Genomic DNA, 26,370 nt, shown 5'->3' with positions numbered 1-26,370 from the left:
GTCTCTTCTGTCAGAGCAATCCCAGCAAGATGAGCCAACAGACCCATCACACAGAGCACTGCATGCGGGCCACGGACACGGCCTCTGCCGGGGGCTTAGACTCCAGAACACAAAGAAATGAAGGGCAAGGGATGTGTATTAAGCGTAAAACCCCAGGGAATATAAGAAAGAACTGATTTCCACTCTCATTTTTGATCTATTTCCCTTCTCCCTCCCGTATTTTCCTTCCCCTCTACTCCAGCCCCAAGCACACACAGATGTTATAAACACTGACTCCCCTTGCTCTAATACCCATGAGAGATTTAGAGCTGAGCCACTGTAAATATGCCAGTGAACAGAAATGCATTAAAGGATTAAAGCATTCAACTCGAACTTGTAAAATTTGGGCTTTGGGGTTAGCTTTTTTCACTGACATGTAATATACCTTTGGTGTAGACAGCAGAGAACAGCAGGGCAGAGAAGTCAAAAACAAAAATAGCTTTAAGTATCACAGCAGACCATGTCACTGAGGAAATGTATAACCATCAATTATGCAAATTAGGACATCAATTCACTAGCTACAGTCTCCAGATTTTCCTGACCTCTGTCTTAATGGGGACATGCCTCATTTGAAGCGCAGAACAAAGCAAACACAAGGATGGTAAGTGACTGGGGAGCCAAGGCTGTGGGGAACACTGAGCTCAGATAATCTTTGCAAACATTCAGAGTAGAAGGGGATAAGGAGAAATACACATCCAAAAGAGCTTAAGGAGCTTGCAATGCATGGGAGGAGCTGGCACCAGAGAAGAGGTACCAAAATCAAGAAACAGGGGGAGGGCTGCAGGGAACCGCACTGAGATGTTAGCGATTCGGGAGCTGTGAAACTCACCGCCAGGCTGACTTCAGGTGTCCGTGGTGGTGGTTTTTCACCTTTCCAAGCTACAGTCACCTCCTGCCCTTAGCTCCAGTTATCATCAGTCCTTGGCCTAAAGTAGATTTAAACTTCTCCATGGCAACAAAGGCAACATCATAATTGGAGCAGTGTTTGTGCTACCTCTACAATAACACATCACTTCAAGCACTATCATCTCCAGAAGCCAAATAAAAAACACATGTTGAGAAAAAAGTATGAAAAATGCTAATGAAACACAAGGCTAGGGAACTAAGAGGTGAAAGAGATTTATCAAAGCACTCAAAGTTCACTTTCAGCTTAAAATACACTCTCGTTATGTTCAGTCCTGTTTCACATGACTCGAGTGTTACATCTCCTTGATACCTCCATTTTCATTTGCTCGCTTTTATACCTTTTCTCCTACTTAGAACTCTGCAGACCACCCAAATAAACCATCTTTCTCTTCTCGGTGTTTACAGCCCTTAAACACTGGCAGCTGATTACCGTATCTCCCTTAATGATCGTTTGGCCAGGCTATGCATATCTAATTTCCAGTCATAATTCAATTCCTGCGGCACCCCTGCCAACAGTGAAAGTTATTGTGTTACAGACCTTCTAAGGGAAAAGCAAGGACCTTTTCTATATCCCTGCAACAGACGATTAACACAATCCTGACCCCTTTCCCTAGATTATTCATAAAAGGGTCAGATTCACGGCCAGGGTAAACACTCCTTGTTTGCAGTGAATTCTCACAGTGTCCCTGACGTGGGCAAGAGGTCTGACACCTTCCTCCAGCTGCACCGCTGGGGAGCCAAAGCCCTCACTGGTCTCCTACAGTATCCCCATGTCTCTGCAGAGCTGAATGCTTCATTCCGCTAACGGAGAATTTGCTAAATGCAAGTGTAACGGCATTAGAAATAGGTTGAACGAACTCTTCAAGTCCAAGGCCTCTCCTGAATGACAGATCACGGTGTCACCGCCTTCCCATCTCACTCCACCAGAACAAGTTTGCACATCACGGCACACAGCGTATCGCGGTGCAATGAGCTATTGCATCTCGGTATCTTTACTGTAACACGCATCATATAGAATAGCAAACCCAGTAAATACAGAGCGTAAAAGCAATCACATATAGATTCTGCAATGCTACTGGGAATCATTAAATCAGTTATCCTTAAAAGTCTGACACTGCGAACAGCACAGAGGAAGGCAAGCCCTGGCACAGCCGCAAGGCCGGTGGCAGCACCGCATGCCACGTCCTCCCCAGCGAAGAGGCGGCGTGGTGCCTGTGTGGCACACACCAGGACGTGCAGCAGCACAGCTCCCCTGCTCTGCCAGGACTCGGAACAAACCAAGGGGCTTGGGTTCACTTTTTAGCGCTGGTATCAAACGCTATTGAAAATAGCTCCTGCTATTCAACTGGATGTCAAATCTCAGCTTCTGATGAGGAAATCCATCGAGTGCCTTCACAGAGTCTTTTCATCCGGGGGAATACTTTACACCATTTATCTCCTTTTCAGCTCTGGAAAATAGGAAGGTATCTACCATTTAGCAGCAGGGACCAGAGCCACTACAGAATACAATTAAAAATGCTTCCAATTAGAATGACAGAGAATGATGGGTTTTAGCTGAAATTGGAGGCTAAGCCCCAAGAAAAAAGAAGCTGTTGTCTATTTAGAAACCCAATATGTGGTCAGGAAATTAAATTGTTTCCACGTCATCTGTGGCAACATACCTACAGTTGTATGCCTCTACTTCCACAAAAATAAACACAATCCATCGCTATTCGACAAGCAGAACAGCAGCTGCCATACCCACCGTTTCCAGCAGCACTGGGGCACACTGGCAAACGTAGCGCTGTGGGTCACGGTTCTATACTGGGAAGAAGCACTGAAATAATTGTGCGCAGACCATGCTGCACCTCCGCGATCGCCCTCAGTGCCAGGTCTGCACGCACTTCTGCTAACAGAGACTGCATCGATGGAATCCAGAGCCTGGCGCTTGGTATAAACGGGATATAAATCTATCACACATGGTACACATCTGAACTTTGTGTTAGTCATCATGTTTACAAGAAATTTACAGGCAGAAAAAAATAAACATGTTATAATAGCTTGCTACATTCTGTTGCAAGGCAAAACCCTCACAGTTCAAGACATGAGGCAGTCATCAGTGCATACAAGGTTTATAAAGTCATTTTAACTATGATTAAGTTTATTCCATCATTGTCTATTAGGAGAATACTTCAACCTTGCTCTGATGTAATCAGTATTAACCAACTTTGGCAACGTAATACTGGACTAACGACCCATGCTATAGCAAGAAAATACCTTTTAGAATACATTTTCACACCTTTCTCCTAGTTACTTGCTGGAAACAGAGTCCAGCACAAGAACGTGTTTCCAACAGGCACAAACCAAACTGGCTGCTCAGAAGGCGGGCTAACATCGGCGCTGATTGATGAGAGCTCAGGAGCTGCCAGGACCACTGTCGTGGTTTCACTGGTGCTCTCACTAGAAGAAGCAATGAGGCCATGTTATGGACTAAGGACTAAATGAGGTTATCTGCTGGCACGAAAGAAATAGTTCTTATTTCACAATTACTTTTGGGTTGGCTGGGCAGTTTTAAGACTTGAACTGAACGGGCTAAAACTCAACCCAGCTACTGACTTTAACAAACATGGGAAAGCCTCCATTTGCAATGTGGGCTTCTGCATTTTCAGCAGCAATTTTCTTTTCATGGTACGGCTATATTATTTTTAGTCATAGTCAAATCACTGTTGAGAACAACTTTTGGCTTCATCATTCATTTTTACATAAACCCAAGACTACTTCCAACGTGAAAACCAGCAAATACCTGCAAGGCTCTGAGCTACTTCTAGAGCTCAGTGAGCTTCCAAGAGCAAACATCTTCCTTCATGATGCTCTTGAAAATACTTTTGAATGGTCAACACTCTCCACTGCAAAGTAAAATGTCATAACTGTGAAGGATTTGCTTTCCATCTTCAGGTGTAATCCTCTGAAGTGTCCGATACAGTCAGGAGAGAGAAGAGCTGCATGGGGCCAGTATGATCTGGAGTTCAGCTCTAACTAGAGGCTGAACTCAGGGTATTTTAACACATTGACTCATTTTGGGTGTGTTCCTCCCTCTCTCCCCCTTTTGTTTAGTTATTAGTCGTTTAGAACTACCCCTATCTCATCACCTCTCATTTCTTCTTGGGATTAATGCTGGCATCTTGCTGACTTCATTATGTTTTTATTATTATTACTCTGTGCTGAAAGACATCAGCATTACAATGTTATTGTACTGAAGTAATATGTACACGTGTGTGCCGCAGGCCTCTGTTTTGCATGGCTTTTCCTAGAAGGCTGCTGATCAACAAAGCAGCCAGTGGGGATGGACGCGGCATGTCTGCTCCGGCTTCCCTCCCGTCCCCTTCAGCTGAGACGGAGCTGCCGGGTGCAGAGGACAGGTATGCAGTGACTAAAGTAACGAGGTACAGACCAGCTTATGGGTGTGTTTTCGAAAACAACATCAAATCAATTTGCTTAATGAAATACACAGACTACTGACAATTTGCGTTTGTGTTGTCTATGCGTTAAAGCCAGCACAGCCTGCTTAGAAAGTGATTTGAGAGGAGTAGGACTGTCTCCTGCCAGCTCTTTGAAGCTGATTTGGGTCTGCAGCAGTATTCTGACTTTTTTAAGAAACAGTGGTAAAGGTGACAGTGCTGGTGTAGATGGCCACATTCCTAATCAAAAGGATACAAATAACATCTCTGCTTTGGCTGCAAGTAGTCATAATACGAGTTAATTTAAAGAATTAGTTAAAATAGCATGAAACCCTTTGTGGCAGAGGAGCAGCCGCTGAGTTTATTGTCTTCACAGACTATGGTGCAAGTTCTCCAAAGCTCCATGGTGAGTGCTGAGGGGAGGACAAAGCCAAGCATACCCCTGCCTCAGTCACGGGTCTTGGGGCAAGCCAGCAGCCCGTGCACGCTGGCAGCACCCGTACGTACTGGTGCAGCCCGGCCTCTGTTGACAGGGGACATCTGAGTGCAACTTAGACCGACAGCCCCAGATTTTGGGCCCTGAAGAAGGTGACCTAGGACTCAGAGAACGCAACTTCAATTTCTGTCACTACCGTAGGGCAAGTGGCTTTAGATGACCTATTCCTAACTTCCCATGCCTGGTACACAGACATGCCAACGTCGACTTGCTTTGTGAAAGGTTTTGCTGCCTTCTGATAAAACATCTCACTCTGAAACACCCTACACGTGTGTAAGGTTAGAAATACAGCTGTGGGTCTGCAGCACAGTATTTCTGTGTACTCACATATTACACTGATGAGAATGAGCTAGGTGGGGGCGAGGACAGAGAGGAGATGAGAAACTGTCATTCTTGCAAGAGACACTGAAGAGATTTACAAAGAAAAAAAAATTAATTCAGCTTAACAAGATTTCACCTACTAAGTCCTCAGGCAGCCTGAAGGACAAAACTTTACCCTTCTGAAGCTCCATCTCAGCAGAAGAAAGTTTCTGAACTTCATGAAAGCAAATACTTGATTCTGAACCTAATGATAAAAGTTAGATGACATTTTAAGGTCTTGGCCTTACATTTCCGCTGTCCTACTACACAAAAATCCAAGAAAAACTAGGGAAGAGTGATGTTTGTAGTTTGACAAGAACTCACAGACTTGTCTTTGTTGTCCCATTCAAATACACCTGCGCCCTTTATAAAGGCAAAAAATAATTCATCTGTCCTTTGCTTTGGCTCATGCAAGCTGTATAAGTACATTCAAATTTTACAACTTTTACTGTGCAGGTCAGAGATTAGTACTGTTTTCTTTCATTATATTTCATGCAAAATCCCTAAGGAATACCTGAAAAAAATGCGAGTGTGTGATAGAGAGAATAAATGAATTGCAAATATACAGAATTGTTAAGAGCTCAGTGATGTCTCATAGAAATCTCTGAAAAACAGTCTATTTAGATACCATCCAGAAGTATCAAACAGGAATCGCACCAGGGACAGGCACAGCACAAGATGCAGACTATGGAGGTATTAGTAAGGAAAGGACCAGTCATGCAGTGAGCCCTGCAAAGAGACTTTTGGTAAAAACTGAGTTTGACAAGCTCTAATAACGATCCTAAGAATAATTAATGCTTTCACTCCTCCAGCACATTCCTCCCTAGAAGGCAGTGAATTAATGGTGAAGCCTCCCAGGCTTTCTTGCAGATAAGCAATTGCAGCTAAAGGAAGGTGATTACACAAAAATCCCATCTCCTGTATCTTTGGAAGGTGCGGAAGTTCTTCCATCACCAAAGCAACTGTTCAACCTCAGCACCAGAAGCGCAGAGAAGCCTACAAAATCTGAGCAGAGGACCAAAATCCTTGAGTACTGCTGAGTTCAGTTATTTGGAGCGGCACGGCCAGGGACCTGTTGTTGGACAACAAGCACTGGTGGCCACACGGGCTGCTACCCGGGCTCCAGCCGCCACGGGCGGTGGCTGAGTGCCATGGAACACCATGGGGAGTTTGCAGATGCTGCCAGGGTAAGAGCCCTGTGCTGCTCCACAGCCTGGAGGGAGAAAGTACTTTTTGCGCACAGAGAACCAGATTTAATTTTTTGTCCCACAGTCATCCCATATGAGGCAGATACAGTAAGAATTTAAGCTCCCTGATTTCAGGCCTTTTGCTTTAATGGCACACACATCCATCTATGCTATGGAAGAATTAGCCAGACCATGAGAACTGCATGATATAATCTGTAAGAGGGATTTTTAATGATACAGCATTTTTGGAAACAGATTATGCAAGGATACTTTTAAAAGGAATTATAATGTAATTTGGGTGTAGGGTCTGCAGAAAGACAACTACAATTAATTCGTATGTTTCCCTAACTGCCTCCTTTTTCATTGCTGTCAGGAAGCCTGCATGAAAACATATGATTTTACACCGATGACGTTTGCATCTTGCCCTTTACCAGATATGACAGTCTGTGTGCAACATGGCAATCTGGGAGCTCTGGAGGGAATTACATCAGTAGTTTGTGTCAAATTTCTATTTTCCATTTCTATTAGGAAGGATTAATTTAGCATCCAAATCAATATGACTGTGTAGTAGCATAAAACCTATCAGAAAAAAAATTACAGGTCAGGTCTTATCTCTGGTTCAAGGAGCAGATGTAGGAAAAAAGACTGAAAATAGGAGCTCTCCCTGTAGAATACAGTTAAGCAGGTACCAGTATCAATGGCTGAATGCTGAAGCTACAGCTCTTTGTTAATTCAAACTTTCAACAGTTGGAGCATGGTGGTAAATAAAAGCAGCACACTCATCAGTTGGTATCTTTAAATTAAAGTAGGGTATCTGTGTAAAAGATTTACTTTATTTCAAGAACTCACTGTTGGCTCAGTACTGAGTACTGGCATGGCATGGAAGAGTAACTCTCACCAGTGCAGAAACCAGGAGGTCAATAAAGCACTCAGAAACAGATTTCTGTTCTCTTTTTGTGCACCTATGGAATAATTGCATAGAATAAAAGAAACAACAAATAGGAATCCTACTTCAAAAATGGATCTTCTTTAAGATGTTTACTATGATGTCCAGCAAACTGTTATTCTGCAGCTTACAAGTGAGGAGTTCCAGTAACAGACCAGCCAGCTTTTCTTTTAAAAGGGTGAGTTCAGTCATTGCAATTCATGCATTAACTTCTATTTCTTTCTAGCTTGATGATAAATGATAATGTGTTTTAGGTAGCCTTTTCCATCGGACATTTGCTGACTGTTATCTGACTAGAATGAAAGGGAAGTACGATGTCAGCTTTAGCCTTTCTATCCAAACATACCATGGGAATGAATACATGTAAGGCAAATATGAATGTACAGCAAGTTAATCTCGGCCTTTTCCAGACTAACTTTGTACTGCAATTCTACTTAAATCTGCTCAAAGGAGCAGCTAAGATAGAGGAACAGGTCCACTCCCATAGCCAGAGACAGCCTGCCTTCACAGAGCCGATACAGTGAATTGCTCTTTCCCGGGTGCCACGCACCCCTGTCCTCAATCTCCTCAAATAGTTTTGCAGAGCGAGGCCACCCACAGAATACACTGCAACAGCTAGTTCAGCACCACCCCCCTGTGTCTGGTACAAACCTGCACCCTGGCTGTGTACTAAGGGGCTGGGGGAGAGTTTTGCAGTGTAACACCTTGTGTACTTCGTCCTTCCAGCACCCTTCCGCTGAACACTACTGAGAACTACCACCAAGTACGCCTTACTGGCTGCTGGCTTCCAAACCTGTCTGACAACAGGTTTTATCTTAGCCCTAACAGGGTATTTTACCTGTATTCGGCAAGTACTTTGCTAATTTTACTGTTCTTAAGTACCATTCATGAATCTTATCATGGAGGCTCTGATGAAGAATTACAGATAGTGTGGCTTGCCAATGACTTCCCGCATCCCATCATGGGAGTACCTGAAATAGCCAGGAAAACTCTCAGCTACAACACAGGACCAGGTCAGTTAGAGATTTCCTGCAGCTGTAGCTGGCACAGTTCCCACCAGGCAGTATTTTAAGGCCTCCTCCTCTTTTGGCAGACAGTTCTGAGGAGAAACAAGAGCCAAAGCTCATCTATTCTGAGAAGTGGACCCCTTTGGAGGACAGCAGTGCCTGATATTGCCCGTGAAAATTAATCTAATAGTCTTTCAACAGAGCTGCTCAAAGGCAAACAGTCCACTTTTGCTGAGGTTGAGATTTAAATGAGGCATTTAAACAAGACAGCAAGGAATATGTGACAGAGAAGGCAAACTGTTATACCAATGGCGAGGCTAAGATTTGAATGTTTCAGATTCTCCTAGTAACCTTATTTTAATGCAAAATGAAAAATTGTTGAAGTTACAGAAAAAAGTTCCCCAGATTCTTAAGGTTTAGATAAAATGCATCGCACCGAATCAGCTATTCGTTTCATTAAAATGCAAGTTAGAAGGCAATGCAATTAAAAGTACATATAAACTCCCGGGAGCCAGTACCATGTATAAAAGGAGTTTAATTTCCCTGGAGAAAGCCTCTAAAACATCCAGAAGGTATTAGCAACACAACTTAGAAATTATGGCCGATGCCTGAATAATGGAAGCGACTGACTGTTGTCCACGCTGCTAAAGGAAATGGGGGAATTTCCATTATTTGGTATCTTCCTGTCAAAACTCAGTGCCAAGCTCAAGTCCTGTCTTAGCCAAACAGAGCTTATGCCTTAGCTAAAAGTCAAACAGGATATACAGGGAGGTCAAACCAGATCCACTCACGCCTTTTACCCTGAAGTCCTGTGACTGTAAGGAGAGAAGCAGGTTTCCTCCCCCTTCCTCAGCCCTTAGGGAAAACAAGTCTTTTAATCTATTTAGAGGCCCTTTTTGACATTCTTTAGCTGCAGTTTTTCTCAATCAACCTAATCTTTTCCCATCAAGCTCCATGCTAATCCCATTTTGCTCCACTCCTTAAACTAATAAAAGATTAGAGTGACATTTCAGAAAGGGCATCGTATTAAGCAGCTTCTTTCCCATCTCAACAGATCACACAGTACAAAATGTAGTGAGCAGGCCATTAGTCTTATGGTAATGAGGTGTCAGTCTGAATGGAGACCTCCTCCTTGATCAATATGAAGGGCGCAGGCATAATGAGGACACTGCCGCTTGCCATCGCTGGCCACTTTGCCAGCAGGCAGCAGATCCATAAGGTGGTGTTGTGATGGTGGCAACAGCTCTTGTCACCACACCACTCTGCCCTTGACAACGAAGAGCAAGCATCCACACCAATCCGTCACCCCCTGTGCTGCCCACACATAATGAGCTTTTCTCTATGTTCTAATTAGTGGCGTAAAACTGTTTAACAACTTCAGCTTTGCTCTAACATGAAATCAATTAGGATTAGCAGCCACACACAGAGAAATTTTTCATACCTATCCAGCTGGTGAAAATCACTAACAAACTGCTTTCTTCATTCCTGCAGTGGACAAGTCATTGGTCTTCCTGGTTACGCATCCCTACATTGGTATTATCCAATTTACTTTTATACAGAAAGAATTTTCTTATTTTCTTAAACAAGTCACCAGTCCCCTTAAGGAAAGCTCTGCATTGCTGCCATACTCCCAAAAGACCTAAGTTTTATCAAGTGCTGAGAAAACTTTCCAGAAAAAGTAGAAGGCCCGTTCTGGCTAGGAATACTTGGTGGCATCCTTTCACTTGCTCTAATAGGATGCTCTTCCTTAAAGAGCGAGGTGGGCTGGGGAATCCAGGGCTTCTGCATACCCAACCCCATGCAAGTGCACTGAACCTGAAAGGGTTCCATGTGGTCACAACTGCATGTTTACACAGAACAAACTGGAGCAACAGGGCTTAAAAATAATCAGAAGGGTGTGAACCCGGGGAGAGGGCTGCTAAAGGAACCGTGGAAGACATGAGCAGCACATCTCTCATTCCTAGGGGAACACCTCTGTGCATGGGTTTCACTTTTACATTTGCTTTTCTTCCTTCTGACTAATGGAGAAAAACTGTGGGTTTGGTATCCCCAAAAGTCAAGTGTCCGAAGGTCAAATTGCCCTACAATTTACCATTGTAATTTGTGCTTTTGCATAGTTACTGCCGATATAGGTAAGAGTTCTTCCAAAAATATTCACCCTGTAGAGGAATTCAGCCCTTCTCTAATTTGACACAGCCCACCAGAACAGTCACTGTTCTGTCTTGGTACAGTAAATTAATGCTAAATATCAACATCAAAGAAACTGATTATTTGAAACTATTTCAAGGACAACATTCACCAGAAACTAAATCTTTACAGTAGATGAGAAAACACAACATTTTTCTGCAATCATAGTAGGACATGGTATCACTGGTATTGCCAATAAATGCCAATTTTTAATGATGCAGCCTCTAGCTAAGTCTTTATTCTCATTTTCTTACCTAATTACATACATAAAAGAAGTACAGCAAAGTAAAATAAAAGGTTCTTCTCCCAAGTACATTTCTTAGAAAAATCCTACCCCTACGTCTCCATCTTTTTTGGAAATCAACTGTCTCGGTACAGCTTAGCTATTTACCTGTATACGGTGGTAGGTGGAGAATTCAGCGTGTCGTAGATGAGCCTCACGTGTCCTTGGTACAGCTCCAGAGCCAAAGGATCATTGTCTCCTTTGTATAACAAGATGCCATTGTCCTTGTCTGTTGCTACCTGTGAAACATTAATAACCAGGTAACGTTGCTTGAGAATGATTAGAAAAAGAAATAAACTGATATTAAAAACCAAACCAAAATCATATATGCAATTCAAATATGATTTAATAAATCATATATATATGAGCAAACAACGATGAGCAATACGAGCAAGAGCCACGAGACAAAAAGGTCTTGGTGACATTGAGGGAGCCCATACACAGACAGGTCAGCCTTCCACTAAGGGATGGCTCCCCCGTTTCTAATGAGAACTAGTTTTCAGGAGGTGAGAGCTGCAATTTATTTGACCCCTGTCAATAAACTACAGCTGTGTGTTTGGCTCAGCTACTACCTCAGCTTGAAGTGGAGGTTTAGAAAATCAGCTCTGGCAGTAGGAGGAGGGTGTCACAATTCCAAGCAAACAAATTTCAGCGGGGGCTGATCTGTTCACAGACTTCTTATGAACAAAAAGAAGGAAAGAAGGGCCTGTCCCCACATCTAGCATAACCATGAGTTATGCACTCAATCTGAGTTATTAGCAAGTCATGCTGAGTTCAAATGGGACATTTAGAGAGTCAGGAGGAACAGAGTAACCCTTGTCCCTCCAGCTTTGAAGTACACCAAGGAAAAAAAAAAATAAATCTTGAACACTGAATCAAAAAGCAAGGACTCCACTACAACCTGCCTGTTATTTTCACACTACGTATTTCATATTTTACATACTGATGGCAGTGCTAGGTTAATGGTTGAACTTGATGATCTTAAAGGTCTTTTCCAACCTAAACGATTCTATGGTTTCCTGAGATTTCTTGCTTTTTTTTTTTTTTTAAGCTGTTAAATGCCCAAACTAAACAGAACACTTAAAAATCTGTTTGCATTTATATATGTATTTAAATACTGTTCTTTTGCCCTTAAAAGATTTTTTTCTTGAGCACTTTTTGCTAAGATTTCCTGTATTTGTTATTAATAATCAATGCTGTATTCTAATTTTAATTCACATCATTAATTACTGGACACAAGAATAATATTCAGCCTGGGAAAGAAGTGAGAAAGTCACCTCCATGCGCTTCCTGTAATAATCAGTTTTATTCTTCAGGCTATGGCTGAAGTAACGTGCTTTGTACACTTCAGAAGACAGTGTCCAGATTTTCAGCTTTTAAGTTGACCAACAGTATTTGGAGTCTTTGGAAGCCATATTTTAGAGTGCCCATATTTTAGAATCTCTTTTGTGGTATTAAATACAAGGGAATTTTGAAGAAAAACTGGAGTTTCAAATATACATGAATCAGCTTCATTTTCATATGAACTGTATACTTAAACTAGTAAAGATAAAAATTATAGAATTTTTTCATTAGAATAAACTTTGCTGGAAGCACCCTTTAAAATCTATTCCTAATGTGGAAATCTGGTCCTTTTTTCCATGTGTCGACAGTGGTATTTTAATTACAATCAAACTCCATCGAGTAAGCCTAGAATGTGATTTCCAACTGCAGAATACAATCTCTTCAAATTGAGAAAATAAATGCAATAAAATAAACATCCAGGGATGATTTTTCTTCTCACATCTTTTGAAATGTTATGCGTCATTTGCAGGATGAATCTAGCATAGAAATAGTCCAGATTAACAATCAGTGGCCTAACAATCAGAAAGAGATGCGTCATGTCATGTAGGTGCTCCACGCCTCTCTTTATTAGAAAGAGTATCAAGCTAGAAATTACACCCTCATTTACTTTGGGATATTAGGGAAAAAAAGATCAGTTTAATGCCTACTGGACCATGAATGCAAATAACTTCCAAATCACTTTAATATCATATTGGACTAAGTATCGAAAATACCTTTGATCCACAGCCACAAAGATCACAGTAGTGGCATGGCACCTTTAATACCTATTTTCTATTGCCTTCTGAACCTTAGACCACAGACCAAATTTAGGTGTAACAACAGGACTGTAACAAAATCTCAGACCTTTTATCTACTGAATGTGTAAAGTGTAAGCAAAAGATTGTCTGGAAAGGCCATTTAGAGCAGTCTCTTTTAATAAGTCTCCTAATATTAAGCACTAATTTCTACAGGATGAAACACAATGCCGTAAATCAGTGAGAAGACAGGGAGGTTTGCTGAACCATCTCACTACCCTGCCAGTCCGTGAATAAGAGTGGTGACATTCTGGAGGCAGAATGTGTGCCCACTAAGGTACAGTGGTGCCTTAGTTGCTCTCCTTAATGCTTTGATAATTTTAGAGCAGACAACTGTCTCACAAGTAGTCTCTAACTTTGTCAGCATCTTGGCCAACAGATCCTGTTCCTTCAGAACAAAAAATATATATATGTATATGTATTATTGCTTAGAAGAGCATTGGGCTGGCAACTGATGTTCTGCATGACGTACCTGGAGGGAGATGTTTGCCTGAGGGCGAATTTTGGCTGATGGCAGCTCCACATAAGAATCCTTCCCAACGAAGTTGACTGTAATGAGCTTCTCGCACTTCTGCCCAGCAAAGCCAGCGAGGCAGCGGCAGACGGGCTCGTGGTGCGCAACGATGCACTGAGCCCCGTTCTGGCACTCGTAGTTATCACATGGGCTCGTCTGGAGCAGAACCATCGGCGGCGGAGTTTCACAGAAAAGTCCACTGTAGAAGGTAAAGGAAAGAAGCAGCGGCCTCAATTATCACCATTTTTTTAAGGAAGGAAACACTTTCAGATGCTGATGTTATACTATTACTGTGGTATAGCAACTCTGAGATACAGCAACCGTGCCCACCTTACTGTGTGAAAGCTGCACAGCATAGTGCTGTACAGAAATTCCCACGCCTGGTCTGAATGAGCCTGAAAGCAATTTGTACTGCACTTTGCATGGTAGGTATTTAGCTCTGCAAGGTACAGCAGTCTGTCTAAAATCGCTTTCATCCCACACTGTGCTGTGCAGACGTTCCTAGCAAAAACTGGGAGCCATTTAAGCCCAAACCTGAGAGCCATTTAAGCCCAAACCTGAGATTTTCCTCAGCTGCTCTCCCTGCCGTCCAGAAACATGCACCACCACTCAGCCATAAATCCCCATCCTAGGCTTTGTGACTTGAGTCTACCTCTGCTGGTGGTAAGCAAGGGGTAAGCAAATCCCCAATTTTTAGTGTTTTTTACAGCCGCCTCACTTGCTTTACTGTATATCAGCAAGTGTATCATCAACAGATGGGCAACTGCTAAAAAGTCTCAGAAGCAATGCACTGATACCATGCTATCTGATGGGCAGCTGCCCTGAACTGGTTGTTTCTAGCAGCATCAGGATCATCAGCTTTATTTAAGCTGAGTTTGTGGTTGGCAGTGTCCTAGATCAGAAAAATGCAAAGGAAAGGAAGAGCTCCCAGAGTCAGAGGTAACTGAAAACCAAATGCCAGATCTGAGTACTTGTGAACTCAAATCATATTCAGAGCTAGAGGAAAGTGCCATGGTTTGGTCTTAACTACATGAGAGGCTGAGCAAGACCCACATGGGGGAACCTCTGGCCTCTGAGGCCTGGGCCACATCTCCCAGGAGCAGCAGCGGCTCAGTCCCCAGGCTGCCGTCCTGGATTCAGCATGGCTGCACGCTTCGCAGGTTATCTGCTGGAATAACTCAGCTACACTGAAATACCGACACCAGCATAGAAGGAGCAGGGAAAAGAGAGAAGGTGCAAAAAGCTGCAGTCATCTTTCACAGTGATGTCATGTGTCAGACTAAGCTGCAAAAAGCAAATGAAAACCCTCTGCCCAGTGCACCCACTGGGCCTGTGCAATCAACGGGTGCTGCAGTGGGACCGGGCCAGGCTCTGGCCGCCTGGCTGCACATGGTACGCCCCTGCACCTGTATCCCAAACTTCTCATTACAACCACTTGTCCAAACCTTTTTTGTACTGATGAGAGAACATAAACTCTTTACACTGAGTTCTGTGACTTCTTGAAAATGTGTAGACAGTAAAATGATGAAAAATTGGTAGCTGGTGAGTAGGGAACGTGCGTCAGGCTGTGCAGCAGGGAACACCGTGGGATAGCTGCGGCAAGGGCTGCGGGCTCGGGCTCCTGCACCATCTCTGTGTTACGCAGCGTTTGTCAGCGTGGGGGCAGAGGGCTTGCCAGGAGAGGATTGTGGCAGAGCCGTTCATGCAGTGAATAACCATCAGCCCAGTCCTGGAACAGTGAAATCCCACTTGTCCCACTAGGAATTTCCTGCCATTCAGGGAGCACTTTGTGGAATAATAGTACTCTTATAAAAACAAAGCAAAAAAACCCACCAAAAACCTCACTTCTCTCCAGTAAAGCAGGTGAGACTTGGAAGCTCAGTGAATTTCTAGGCAATGTTCCTAGATACAATTAGAACAGAAACCCAAGCCATTGCCCTACCGTAAATAGTACTGATACAAGATGTGCAAGAACAGCAAATAAAACAGCCACAACACACTCAAGAGCAATCTGGCTTAGCCACAGAGACCAGAACCTGCTGCCTCTGTAACAGAGGGAAATGGAGATGACTGCTTTCCTTTTTATATTTTCTTGTGTGAAATTTTGCGCAGAGCACCACAGCTCTATCTTTAGCGCTGTGCGGAATGTGAGCCCAAACCCCTCCCTGCCCCTGTGTTCCCACCACACACTGCTCCCTGGCGGGCCTCCGGGAAACACGAGATCCTGAACTGCATCAAAAGCTAGGGAGTTGCTCTGCTTTTCTATCACATCTGAGAGAAGAGACACGGGGTTTTACATTACTACTTTTACAAAAGGCAGACTTGAACAATTCCTTGAAAGATGCAAACATTTGGGATTTGCACCTGGGAGAAGACCAGAAAAGCTCTCCTTTCCCCACAGCTGTCACACAGCATGGAACACCCTAACCAGCTTCCTAACTTTGCCCAAATCTGAATGTTGGCCTTGTACGTGGGGATGTGGGTATGGCAAACAAGACTCTATTACACAGGAATAAGCACGAGGAGGGTGAAGAACACTGCTGGGAATTTCCAAGGGCTAAAGCACAGCGCGGCGCTGGCCTCGCCGCTGCCCGGTGTGCACACCCTGCAGGGGCTGTCCCGCTCTGGCCCCGGTGTCACTGGGGGTTGGCTGTGTACACAAACAGGCGGATGTTTCCTTCTCAGCCAGAACCACCTCTGGGGACTTTTCAGGATAAATTGCATTTCAACACTTTTCTCATTGCATTACCCTAAACTGCCTTTACTCACCACAAGGACAGAGTGATGTTTCGCAGCCAGCCTCCCCACTCCCATCCCATCGCTACCTCGCTTCTCTAAGGGGCCGGGAGCTGTGGCTAACAGGGACCCCTTGTCTTCCTTTGCTGCCCGGGGGACACTTAGTGCTGTACGTGGGCACAGTCACAGGCTGCTAATGCTATCAGCAAAGGGTTTGGGGAAGGGGGAGCAAACCACTCCCCATCAGCAAGAGGCAAATACCCTCTACCAGAATAGCGTCATCTTGCACAGGGACAATCTATTCCTTTAGACACGTGTACCTCAAAAGTGTGATCTGGCAGGCAATGCTGCTGGCAATCAATAAACCACATTTACTTTGCTCCAAGGAGTATTTGGAGGAGAGGTACAGGGTCAGTACAGCGTTAAGCCTGCTGTGGGCAGCAGTGGAAATGGGAGCACGGCAGGCAGCACGGTGCAGGGGAATATGGGAAATGGTTGCCTTTGCTCAGTCTATTTTTCTCAAAGTAAATTTGTTCTTGGGAACATTTCTTTGTGAATACACTTAAACTATGAATCAGTTATAGACTAAGAAGCTTTCCCTTCCTGAACGAGACCCTTTGCTGCAGCTTCTTTGCAGACCCCCTCAGGGCACCCTACCCAGGGAGGGTGAGCGCAGTACCTCGGGGGGCACAGCACCACTCACCAAGAGACGGTTTGGATTCCCTTTTCCAAGAAAACAAGGTAACATTAAAAAATAGCAACAACCTCATGGGAAGATAGATCCACAGAAAGCAACTGCCAATTTAAGGTAGTTACTGTAGTAGCTGCCTACCAGCACAGCAGTCAGACCCAGCCGGAGCTGATGAGCTGAGGACATATCAGCGCCACGTCCCCATTGCCAGCCAGGCACCGAAGTGGACTGTCCGACCGGAGCACTTTCCTGTTCAAAGTCTGGTTTCATTCAATGTGTGATCTCTCTCACTGGTGCAGGGCTTTGTGGCTGGCTGGCAAACAAGTCAGGAGAGCCAGCAATGGGATCAGAGCAGGACTGACCCCAGAGATGGCTGCCACCCCAGCCTGCTGTCAGGTGCAGCTGTTTTCCAGAGGTGCCTAGCAGAAAGGAGCACTGCTAACCCAGCCCGTTAGCTTTCTTCTACCTAATGCCAATCATTTTCTCTTGTCTGTGAGCAAAACTAGAAAGCAGAAGGAAAGTCAGTGTATATAAGTCTAATTTCATGGAAGTTAAAAATAATAATAATAAAAAATCCATGCAACCCGCAACAGCCTCCACTAACACAAAGCAAATGTTGCAAGAAGCCAGCGTGTCTGTGCTTGGTGCTGCTCTGAAGGATTCCCTGAGCTGCCAGTACAGCCCCTGCACAGCCCTCCCTTGCCGTGAAACCCCTTCAGTGGGTGGCTTTACAGGTGCAGCTGCCCTGCTACTGGCATCTAGAAAATACTTCAGCAACAGCATCTGTCAAGGCCTTTTCTCTTTATTTTAAAATATTTTTAATGGATTTTTAGAAATAATTAATACTATTTATTTCCCCAGCAGTGGAATGTGGCGCACAGCCTGACTTGCATAGCTTGGCCAAGTTCATTCTGCCTGGTGCGAGCTCATTTATTTAAATAATCACTGCTGAGTTTCTTACAGCAAACTGTCCCAGTGGGGAGCTCTGAAGCATCTACACAACGGAGGAACAGCGCTTTCTATCAAGCTCAGCAGCCTTAATGTGTGCTTCCCCACCAGAGCAACATTTATCAGGACAACACTACTGTGAGGCTGATTGCTAGCGGGAAGGTTTAACAAGTTAGGTTTTATCCAATGGGGTTCACAAATTCTCAAAAATGTTTTCATCTACAGGGGGTGAACGAGTGTTATTTTGAAAGAAAACACTGAAAACTTTTCGGGAAGAAAGTGTGTTATGTAATTGCAAAAGGTTGCTGAGTGATAAGCAAAGGTGCTGCGCGGAGCACGACTACACACAAACAGTGAATAGCAGACGCTAAGGTGAGGGAACAGGTGTGTGCATGATGGTGCTATTGCTTTCCAGGCCGCCATCAGAGGCACGTCATTGTGCATGTGGAGCCCTACGTTGTTAAGAGTTACCAGAGTGCCATTTGTTCAGCCATGCGAGGATGTAAGTTTTAACATCCTTATTAATGTGTGACTCCAAGCAGCTTTGATGTACAGCGTAGTGACAACCATAAAATTGTTATAGTTCTATGCATTTATTACAACAGCATAAGCTCCAGATAACTGGGAGGTCACTCTGCAAACTCACTGCTGGGAAATGATTCCTGATACTTGGCCAAAAAACTTTACTAGTCATCATCTTAAGTCTCCTAGTTACCTTTGTCAGACCACCCCTTGTGTTCTCTCCTTTTCATCAACACTTGCAGCCTTCCAATACTTGCAAAGTTATCTCCTTGCTGCACAGCCCAGCGCCCGAGGCACGCTTCATGAACAGTTGAGTCTATAACCCTGAACATCAGAAGCATGAACTCTGTCAATCACCATCTTTGCAATTGCAAACTTAGGAGGGGGAAAAAAATCAGAACCCCCTTCAGAGCAGCAGGCCTTTAAACCACAAAAGGCTGGAGTCATGGAAAGAATAATGAGCAGATCATATTTTGTTAGTAGAATTTTAATCCTGAAATCAAAGAAGATCAGGGACTATTCTTCATGGAGAACACAAGGGGCTTCAGCTTGCTCTCCGCCTTGGCAGAGGGAGCCTGTTAGTGCCCATTGCAATATTTTTTTCATAAAAGACCCTTGCTCCCTCATGTCTTGCACAGGAAATTTAGGAAGGTGGCATGGACTAGTGCAAAAAAAGCAAGCGAGCAGGAGACTTCAAGTTAATCCTGGCTCTGCTGTTGATGGGCAGCAGAATTACTTTACTCACTCAAGTCTACCCTGGGCTATGAAGTGCTGTCTAAGCTAGTAGTTGAGTTTTGGAGCTTTGTGTAGAAAGATGTTTCCTCTCCTTGGAGAACTTGTAGTGGAATGAAACCCCCTCATCTGAGCGACGAGCAGGTTGGGCTGTTCCAGGTTCTGCTCTTGAAGTCCCTGGTGCGAGATCAGCCAACCTGAGGCACTGCTCAAGTTGCCAGCAGAGCTGCTTGGTGCACAGGAAGGGACCTGGGCCAGTCTTACACCTACGCCTGCTGCTCTGCTCCACTGTGCCACAACTCAAAACATCTCTGCCAAACACTGTGATCCTGCCTTCTTGGGAAAAAAACCCCTTACATTCATCATTGCCTAGTACTGACATGCCTTAAAAACCAGAGGACCTGCAGCAGTAGTCTTCCCATCACTACCATCTGATGACAGTCTCAGGTTACCCTTCACCCCAGATATGGCTTCGCAATCCCATTTCTCAACTCTTAACAATTAGATAACATTGAGCATTTACAATTCCACTGTGGGACAGCCACGTGTTATCCTTGCCAGTCACCGATTTGCAAGATCCCTAAGGCCATCAAAGGGATTGAAGCAGAGAATGAAACATGGAGAAAAGGGTAAGAATTTGATATTCAGAGGATATCTGATATACTGTAAATAACAAGTCCGATTCTGTGAAACCACGGCCTGACATCGTGTTATATATCAATACCTATTCAGGGAAGTCTGTCTGCTTTGCAATAAAAGTGTGTGTTGAGAGGGAAAAAAAAGCCCCAAAACCAGCATGGATGAAAGCAAGAAGAATAAAAACAGTTGCAGATACAAAGCAGAGAAAATGATTTATAAGTGTTCATGCAATTTCTGCTTTGTCAAGACTGATCTTTTCAGGTACTCCTTCTTTGTCTCATGTGTATTTCAAACACAGACAAGGTTTAGCTGGAAGGAAGCCAGTATCCAGCCTCAGGCAATGATTAGTGAATCCATTTGGAGCAGCACACTTATCTTTGACAGACAGAGAGATTTCCAGGAGTCAGATATATTGGCAGCTGTCAGAATCAGAGGCTGGAAATTTACAGCCCAAATCGTACCAAGCCCATCCACCAACAGGCACAGAGATACTGGCACAAGATCTTCAGCCTCGTGTTTTCTTGCAGCCAGGTCTGAGGGTTCATGTATGTACTTTTATTATCCTTTGCTCACTCTCGTGCAGGCAGGGTTTGTCTCAACATAATTCACGTGAGCGTATTGCCTCATGCTTTACCAGAAAAGGCCGGGGCAGGCAGGCAGGCAAACTAACACAGCATTGCACAAAAGGCAAATTGCTGTTTTCAAAGCAAGAATCATCAATCCCCTGTATTCAGTTAACTCATTAAGACCTACCTCATCTACAGGATTTGAAGCACTGAGCCATCCATTCACATAGGAATGACAGATCGATACCATGTCTAGAGGCTGCCTAGCTCTGAGGATGAAAGCAATTTAAAGCAAGCGCCCCAACACTATGTACAGAAGACAGTCCAGGGGAGGAGCTGACTCTCACGTACCTGAAACCCTGAGGGCAGACGCAGGTGTAGCCATTGACTGCATCTACGCAGACAGCTCCATGGCGACACTTATGGCCCACACAGTCATCATCATCTATTTCACAGTGTTTTCCACTGTAACCCGGCAAGCACTCACATCTGAAATACAAGAAGATCGCTGTTAATAGCTTGTTTCAACATTCACAACAATAGCACACACAGGCAGCCTAGCACCAATCTTGATTTGAAATGGAAAGATGTTAGCAATTATTCTTGGAAACATCAAGCACAATGCCTGCCATCAGAAATGCTCGAGTCCCTCCTGTCTGTCTGCAGCTGAGATTCTGCAATCTGCTTAAATTCAAGCTGAGCAAAGCAATACCATACTACTGCTTTTCCTCAGCCAAGTCGGTGGAGAATGGTGATCATATAGTGGTCTCCCAATTATGCTAAAGATGACAACATCTTCCCTAACCTTACAGACTAAAAGGGCAATGTTCTGCAAGGGCAGCTGCTCTGATGTCTTGGACCATGTTTTTGCCAATGTCTGCACACTGCTGAGCATCTGAGGTTGGCCCTCTGCAGCTACACAGAGCACAGTAAGGTTCTACCTTCCAAATGGAAGCAATCTGCAAATGAGCCACAAAACTCAGCAAATATAAAGAGAAAGACCATCAGTTTTGAGACCACCACCTGTTTGTCATTGGTTTGCAAGGCATAGCAAATGTTGCTGCAACTATGGAAAGTTGTCTGTGAAGCCTGTCCTTTCCCATGGTGACGCTCAGGCAAAGCGTGTGCCTGCTGCTATGGGGTAACACCATCCCTAGGAGCAACACAGAGGGATGCACCCAAACCTGCAGACACTGGGTTTTTATTTTATTTTATACAATTCTCAAGTTTGTTGTGTGAAGGCTGCATCAGCATTTCCGTTATAAGCCTTGCAGAAGTTTATAAGCTGACAATAGAAAATGCATCCCAAAGTCTCTGACTTGGAACAGATCCTTTGGAATTGCTGAACAGCCTCTTTTTGAATCTACAGTGTAGACAATATTTAGTCATGAACACACTTCAGTCCATAAAACACATTTTACTCCTCCCAGCTGGATGTTACTGCACATCTGGAAAACAAAAGACGTATCACTTAAACCAAAACAAGGGAAGAGCTACAGTTAACTTCAGCAATAAAAAAAGAATTCTGCACTCTTGCTGGAGCCCATTCTTTGGATGCAGCATGCTTGCCACCGAGAGCTGGGAGAGGAGAGACATCACAAAGTCAAGGGAGGCAGCATCAGACAGGAAACACTGCTCCACCAACCTATTCTGCTGGCCTCAGCCTCCTCCTCCTCTGCCCTGCCAGCCTGGTGGGGTAAGTGCAGGAGGAGGCTCCTTGTAGAAAACCTTTTCAGAGGAACTGGACACACGGGAGCTGATGAGGAAAGATATTTCCACTTTCCAGACAGCAGTCATTGAGGTGAATTTGGTTCTGAGTGACAGTGTGTTTTGGCTCATGGCCTCTTCCCAGCTAAGCAGTGCAAGGCAGTGAGTTGGGGGAAACCTGCCAGAGTGCAACGGTGGGTCCTGTGTTTGCTAATGACCAGTGGACGGCTGCCACAGTACCAGGACTTCAGCAACCCTCTCGCTGAAGCACTGAGAAGGGTGTGACCTTCAGTCTCCATTTCAAAACATGGCTTGTGACTGGCTAAAAAGGGAAGAAATAGGGCAAAGCCTATTAACCTGCAGGCTGTAGGATGGATAACGTTCTGTAGATGCATATACTTCTCCATCCTCCCTACCGAGAGGCCCCCATCAGGACCCCCCGCAGCCACAGAATGGTTGATGTTCCAGCTCTGCATGCCTGAATTGCTTTTTTACACCTTGGTGCCTCAGGGAATACTGTGATTAACATAACGGAGATGACAAAACAGAGCAAAAAGTGTTCCTTCCCCAAACCGTAAGACGCGGGCAACATTTTTTGGCAACATTTTAGTCACACCTGCAAGCAAATAATGTCAATCAAAAGACTTTGTGGGGTGAATTGGCAGCATTTAATCCTGTTGCTTTTTATTGATCCCAGCAGTCCTAATATAAAGTGATGGAATAATGAACGATGTGCAGTTCCTTATTCAGGTCTGCCATGCATCAATTTTATGATGTGTATTGGCTATCTCAGTAATGACAGAACCACCACTTTTCTCTGCAGGGCTGCATTAAATCAGCATTTTAAGCTGTCAGGTAATAATTCCAAGCTTTAGAATAATAAAAGTATATTTATACCATGCTCCAACATCAATACAGTGAGTGGAAAAACATGCTCCTTTCCTGAAGGTTTTTTTTAGAAGTCATTTCATTGTGTTAAATGGTATTTTTTTGTTGTTTTGTTTTGTTTTGTTTTCTGGCATACAGAAAGCTACTCCTCTTCTATAGTAACAGCACAATAAAGATGTGGAGGCTGAAAGTGAGGAAAGCCACCTGCAATTTTAGCTTAGAAAGCAAAGAGCTCTGTGCAGCCAAGCACACACTGAAATAGTCCGGTTTGCTTCCAAGCTTGGCTTTCCCTTTCGAAACATGGAATTCCTTTTGGGTCAGTCACCTCTGAGCTCCTAGTGTGTCACATCTAGGCTGAAGCTACCCAAAAATGCATGCCTGGAGTGTAGCAGGCGAGAAACTCAGCCACAGGAGTGCCTCAGCCAGCCTCCTCCTGGATTAAACCCAAGGTCTTCCCCCCTCAGGGGACGATGGCACATTAGCTTCATCCCTGTCCCACACAGTGCCAGCAAGTGACAGAGTATCAGCAAAAGTATGATGAAGTAAAGGAGGAGTCAAAGAAACTTTCAAATTCAAGTCCTAGTAAGAGAGTAATTTAAGCAATTAGATCAGTTATCTCATTTCCCAGTGACCATCTGACACCAGTACAATTGAAATCCTGTTTTCTGCTACAGGCTTCTAGTGATGGCAACATTCCCAGTATCAGAGAGCCTAAAAACATGTCTAGTGGTATTTAAAACATTGGCCTATATGACAGGATTTGCATCTGCATGCACTCAATGTCTATTGTATTAAAGCTGTGATTCATGGCTTCTATTGCAGGGCCAGAATGGAATTTCCCTCCCCATATTAATAAATAACTTGGCTTCCTATTTTTTTTTTTTCCTGTCTTTGTCATCTTTTCCTCCCTCCACAGAGTTGCAGACCGACTAGAGCTGAAGGCAGCTGGTGTCCTTGCTGCTATGATATTCTTCACTGGTGTGCCCTACTCATGTGCCCAGGGCACAAACCTGACAAGTGGATGGTCAGCTCAGGAACAAGCCTGAATCCTGCCATTAATATTCCCCGCCTCTGTAAGCAGAACAGAGGACTGGTGCATGAGCTTGACTCACTCCACATGTGGCATTACATTGCACCATTACGTGCTAAATGTACGGCACATCACAGGTCAGGGGATCAAACTGCTCAAGGGATCAGCAGCAGCACAGGACCAGCGGTGGTTGTTTCAATGAGACCCAGCAGCAACCACACATCACTGCAAAAGCTACTGAGGGCTCTCAGCCCATTTCTGAATGGCTTGGTGCAACTGAAGTATGAAAGAAAAAACAATAATTGGACAAATCTCTGTTCAAGGCTGGGCAGGCTCCTTCACCTCTCAAGTCTGGCCTGCTAGAAAGCAAAATGGGACAGAAAAAGTAATGAAATTCTGGATTTTTGTGTTGCAGTCTATGAAGAGTGGGAAGAATAATGCAACAAACAGTAATAGAAAATACTTACAAGTAGTTATTTAGGCTCCCCTCAAGGGTTAATGGCTCCACTGTGAAGAACACTTTTCTAGCAAGCAAGCAAGCACAAGTGTCTTATTTACTCAAATTATTTGGGTAGCAGGCATGAAAATGCTTCCAGCAAGGGTAAAACCATTCAGGACCACAGCTGTCTCCATCCCTTCACACATCTAGCAACGTAAGGTAATTTGAGTTACAAGCCTTTGCCTCATAACACGATGCAGCTACTGGATTAGCTGAATGATGGACTAACTGGGAATGAAAGCTGGAAAGAACATCAGGGACTGTTACGTACCGGTACACACCTCCTTATCCAGTCCCTGTGCATCATTTCAGGAACTGTCCTAATCATTTAACAGTTTCACCTTCCTCAACAGTTGGAAACATTTCTGTCTGGAGGTTTTTCACCCAAGGAAGGCTTGAGTTGGACAGACCAACTGTCTAGCACAGATTCAGCTGCCCGCTAGATTGCTGACATTTCTAGAATTTTTGTTCGCTTCCTTTGAACCATCCCGAAATGTTCTGCATATTTGTTTACTCTGACATGCCAGGACACAATCTGATACCAACTGCAAGTTACCAGGAAGACCAAAGAGTGCTACTGTCTCTCCCCTGCGACATGCTGGGTGAGAGTGCCCCTCGCCAAAACTCCCTCCCGGGGGGGAATCAGTGAGCCCCCAGGACTGCATCACAGCTGTGAAAACAGCCTTAGTGTAAAGTGCAGAATGCAGCTCATGCTGCACTGAACTTTCTTGAATTTGTCCTCCTTTCCTACATCTTTGATTCAAAGATCTTTTCTTGACAAGCTTTCCACAGAACTTGACTTTTCAATTGACTCTATTTGCTAAATTGCTCTGAAATTCCCTGTTCAGACAAGCGATGAATGCTGCTACTATGCATCTCTCAAAACACCCCAACCCTCAAATCTCCAGATGTTTTACTGCCATTTAAAACATGAGGCTTCACTTTGCCCCTGTGAAACAGTCAATGTCGTTCCCAATGAGTAAACGCAAACACAGGAGACTTGACAAAATCTAACATGAGCCGAGCGAGGCTTGCCTATACAGCCAACGGATGAAGGGGCTCCTGAGTGAGAGCCGTCCAGTCCAGCTGTCTTCTGCTGCCCCCCAGGTGAGGAAGTGGGGAGAGGAACCCCACTGCAGTCAAGGCCAGCCTTTGCCAACGCCACCCCAAGACTGCCAGCCATGCCAGGAGGCATCAGCTAAAGTGGGAATACAACAAGAAAACTCCTGACCTGCAGCTTTATGCTCTGGCCACAAGTTTATCTTTCCCTTCTCAGTAGTTAGAATGGGGACTGGATTTTAAACACTGAGGAGAGCTGAGTTACATCTGCTAAGAGTCCTGTTACACTGCTTGAATTGATGGATGCCCTAAGGAACACATACAGAAACTGTCCTTAGTTTCTGAGGCAGAAGATACTTTGCAGTAACTGTTCCAGAAGTACTCCTTTTGCCGTGCTCTACCCCAGAATAATTTCTCTGCTCTGGGGGCACATCCATTAGTTTCAAGTAAACCACAGAAAGCTAGAAAAGTATGTACAGTTGCATTAAAGTTAAAATGTGACATGGTCTGAAGTGTATATAGTTTCATATATTTGCATTGATTTTGATGATTTTTACCCCACACTCATTGCCAGTTCAACCCTAGTCAAACCAATGGATGGATCTGCCCAGTGTGTGAGACCAGTATACACACATGCTTACCTGGTTCCTTTATCAAGGGGAAGACATTTGGACTCATGCTGGCACGGATTTAGATCAGGAACACAGTGGTTAATCACCTCATCACACAGCTCACCTGAGGCAAAAGAAAAGCAATAAAGCTGTAACACAACTTGGACAGTCCTGAAGCAGCTTCAACCATGATGTTCAGGGATGGCCAATCTTCTTAAATGGAGGCAGCTCAGCAGTTCAGC

The 26,370-nt window shown here is 44.2% G+C and overlaps 1 protein-coding gene across 1 annotated transcript in view; it reads right to left on the bottom strand.

Annotated features, from left to right (window-relative positions):
* Positions 1-26,370, bottom strand: part of SLIT3 (slit guidance ligand 3) — a gene marked incomplete at its 5' end in the record, with an annotated part of 500,013 nt that overhangs the window by 11,549 nt on the left and 462,094 nt on the right. The window contains 4 exons of the mRNA XM_009641607.2: positions 10,957-11,087; positions 13,459-13,699; positions 20,686-20,823; positions 26,159-26,252. Coding sequence (XP_009639902.1) covers positions 10,957-11,087; positions 13,459-13,699; positions 20,686-20,823; positions 26,159-26,252 — 604 coding nt within the window. The remainder of the gene's footprint in view (positions 1-10,956; positions 11,088-13,458; positions 13,700-20,685; positions 20,824-26,158; positions 26,253-26,370) is intronic.

This window comes from Egretta garzetta, unplaced genomic scaffold (genome assembly GCF_000687185.1).
Source record: "Egretta garzetta isolate BGI_Z169 unplaced genomic scaffold, ASM68718v1 scaffold97, whole genome shotgun sequence".
Taxonomy (NCBI): domain Eukaryota; kingdom Metazoa; phylum Chordata; class Aves; order Pelecaniformes; family Ardeidae; genus Egretta; species Egretta garzetta.
This window is presented reverse-complemented; position numbering and strand designations above follow the sequence as displayed.